This window comes from Drosophila willistoni (genome assembly GCF_018902025.1).
Source record: "Drosophila willistoni isolate 14030-0811.24 chromosome XR unlocalized genomic scaffold, UCI_dwil_1.1 Seg143, whole genome shotgun sequence".
Classification (NCBI taxonomy): domain Eukaryota; kingdom Metazoa; phylum Arthropoda; class Insecta; order Diptera; family Drosophilidae; genus Drosophila; species Drosophila willistoni.
In genome coordinates this window covers 5,184,140-5,187,644 of record NW_025814056.1, presented here as the reverse complement: position 1 = coordinate 5,187,644, position 3,505 = coordinate 5,184,140, and the positions used below count along the sequence as shown (strand labels likewise).

At 34.2% G+C, this 3,505-nt stretch overlaps 1 protein-coding gene across 1 annotated transcript; it reads right to left on the bottom strand.

Annotated features, from left to right (window-relative positions):
- Positions 1–1,695: 1,695 nt before the first annotated feature.
- LOC6645375 (beta-1,3-glucan-binding protein 2) lies at positions 1,696–2,147 on the bottom strand. Its single transcript, XM_002068037.3, has one exon. The coding sequence runs from the start codon at positions 2,107–2,109 to the stop codon at positions 1,807–1,809; it is 303 nt and encodes a 100-aa protein (XP_002068073.1). The 5' UTR covers positions 2,110–2,147; the 3' UTR covers positions 1,696–1,806.
- Positions 2,148–3,505: the final 1,358 nt, after the last annotated feature.

Genomic DNA, 3,505 nt, shown 5'->3' with positions numbered 1-3,505 from the left:
TTATTTTCTGTATGCCGTATCTCCGCGCGCCATTGAGCGACTTCGTCAGGACACCCTTTTATTGATCGTGGTACTAGGATTATCGATCTACATCCAAGGATTTTCAATATCCTTCAAAAATATTACTTGAATTTTTCTAAGAAGGTTGGTAAGTCAAAAAAATGTCCAAAAATTGGCAAAAAAATTAAATGTCCTTATGATTCCTTTTCCCAGTTTGTAGTCCTTGATGATCCGTTCATATTGACATTAACAGAACCTGAGCTGAGATACAAGGAGTTTTTAGCTTAAGAAAAAAAAAGGAAATATCTCGCGAGTCCTTTGAAGGATCAGAGCTAAAGGGCTTTATAAAAATCCAACAGGCCAACAGAATTACGTAGTAGGACTTCTCAGCATTTAAATTTTTGCCGCTTAATAAGTAATTCCGTTGCCCTGGTATTTCATATTTTGCGTAGTGCAAATTTTGCCATTAAAAGCTCAAATTTCGTTTCCCGCCAAATTCAAAAAACCCGCCTGGCAGTGAAATTCAAAAAATCAAATGTCCGTTAAAGATTTGAAATACAGCCACCATCAGCAATTTTTTTTTTCAAAAAATCACTCCGGTTTCGAAGTCAAAAAGTCTTTTGGACCAAGTAAAATTTCTCAACCAAACTCTGATTTTCTATCCGAGTCGGATTTTTGGTCGGGGAAATAACACCTGGGACCACAAATCATCATGTTAAAAAGTTACAAGATATTTGACAAAGTTTTACTATTTTTATTTAGCCACTTATTTTTTTATTGGAGCCTCTAAAGCGCAAAATAAAATGTGATGAATTTATTCTAAGATGCTCCACGAAATTTGTTATAATTTAGAGAAAATCGATGTTGCAATATGGCTACATTGATTTATTAACATCACTAAGTTAATTTTGTACAGAGAAAAGTGTACTTTGACCTTCGGACCTAAGCCACAAATTGTCAACCCGAGTAGACAAGGTCGTCAGCAAACTAAAAGAACCCATGATTTTCCATTCCATGAGAGTACTCAACCCATATCGTATGTTTACTCCAATTCGAAAAAATTCTTATGCGAAAAAAATTAATTTGCTCACAATTTTATTATTAACAACAAATTCAAATTAGTTGCCTACCATACGTAAAATACGACATTATCCTGCCTATATCCTAAGCCATACTTTAGAACTAAATTACGTAACCTCTTCTTAAAGCATGGTTTCGCTTAATAGCCAGCGTCCTCCATCCCGTTGGGTTATATCCTGTGATCAACGTCCAGCTTCCAATCCATTCATTTTCTCTTTCATGGCAAGCGAATAATGTGATTCCTTGTTCATATGAAATTGATACCTCAAATCCTTTGGGATATAGCCTTCCAACCCAGGCTCGGCGCGCCTGATAGCCAGTGCCTAGGCCCACCAACAAAAAGCATAAGAGCAAAGTTATTTGCAAATTCATCTTGACTTGAAAACAATTTAGAAATAACCGATTCCACTGGCATTTTTACCAAAAATTTTAAGCTCCGACTTGTTTTGTTAATCTTTAAGAACAAATAAGACAAAAATATCGTGTTATATATTAAATTCTAAACTGATATGTGAGGGAGTAATTTTTATTCATATCTACTGCATCTAGTATAAAATATTATTATCTTTGGCCATATTCGTTTCTATTCACAATTTGATCAAATTTCCGTTAAAATACTTTAAACAAAATTTGTTTATTAAACACTATACAACAAATTTTGTTAACTATGTAATAATTGATGGACAATTTTTCCTTTTGGTGCAGAATCAAATACAAATGAAATTCTTAAAATACATGGATGCCATTATCCTGCCGATAGCCAATGCCATCCTTAAGAACATAGGTCCAAAAGTATAGGGTATCGCCGCCTTTTAAACGAGTATTTGTGTTCGTGAAAGTCCAGCGTCCTCCCTCGGATCTGGTTATATCCTGGGACCAAGTTCCAGCCTCCAAACCATTCATTTTCTCATTCAATTTGCCGTGGAAAGCGAATAATGAGATACCCGACTCATGTGGTATCGATACCTTAAATCCGTTGGGACACAGCTTCTGGACCCTGGCATTGGGCACCTTATAGGCCCCGCTCATCACCACCAGCAACAAAGTAAAGATCAAAGGTAGACGTATATCACTGGTGAACTGTAGACAATTCCGAACTAAATAATTTTACGGCTATTTATACCAATTTGCTATGTGTTCGATTTATCGATTTGATTTGATTGGTCATTCAAGTCATTCTTATCTATTCTTATGCAAGCGAAACATTATTATCAAAGCGATAAATAAGTTCGCTGGCTTCACTATAGATTGTACTTTCACTAAAGCCATTACGTCAAGCCCCACGTTACATGAGTGGCCATGAGTCCCCTTCTGAAATAGTCATCAATTTTTAATCCATTGAGACTAGGCGCAAATATTTAAACATATTTGCTTAATGATAACTTATGAATTCATTAAGGAAACATTTCTTTTTATTTGTACATCGGCCACCTACTTAACACGTTTTACATGTGTCAAAGATAAAAAAAATACAATAAAACAATACGAAATGATTACATAACACAACAAAATTTGCAAACAATCCGTATTAAATCCATATCCAAAATCCATATTAAAAATTTCAAAATAGGGTGAGCAGGTTAATTAAGATATTTTTGTATTTCCGCATTGTTTCAGTTTCGTTTGTTTCTTTAACTTCCAATTTACCTTTGAACGGATCCAGAGGGGAGTTTTGGAGATCTCGATATGTTCCAAAATAACAGAATTTTGAATTACTTTTTACATTTATTGGATGGTTTATATGAATTTTTGATCAAACGCCTCCCCGAAAATCTTATTCTGATCCGTTCATGAATTTATGTGAATGTGAAGACATTAGCTTTAAAACATTGTAAAAGAAATGAATAAAATTAAATGTAAAAAAATTAACGAAATACGTTTCACTAAGAAAACCAAAAAAAAATTAAGAATTACAATTATTTGGCAAAAAGTTCAAATTTCATTCGTCGTTAAAAGTTCCAATTTCGTTTACCGGTAAATTCAAAAAACTCAAAAACTTTTTGTAAGGCGGTAAGTCAAAAAATGACAAAAAATCGGCAAAAAAACATAAATGTCCCCATAACTCAGTCATTTAAAGAACAAACAGGACGCCCTTTTGCCAGTTTGTATTGATCCTGGAAAATCTCTTCAGGGGCTGAGATAAAAGGAGTTTTCAACTTAAGGAAAGATAGCAAATATCTCGCAAGTCCTTTGAAGAATCAGGACGAAAGGGTTATTACAAAACTTCAGTCATCAAGAACTAGCTTTGGTGCAAGTAATATCTTGGTAGTCCTGCAGAGAGCCGAGATATGAAGGATATTGTGGTTTTCTCCAGGGTTTTTGACAGTTGGTTCAATTTGGGAGTTTAAAAATATAAAAAGTCCAAAAAACATAAAAATGGTAATAATTCAGTCCTTTTAAAAACGATTTGAATGTCCTTTGGGTA

Excerpts from the sequence above, each read along its gene's own strand:
- LOC6645375 (XM_002068037.3), bottom strand. The coding sequence starts at position 2,109 with ATGAGCGGGGCCTATAAGGTGCCCAATGCCAGGGTCCAGAAGCTGTGT.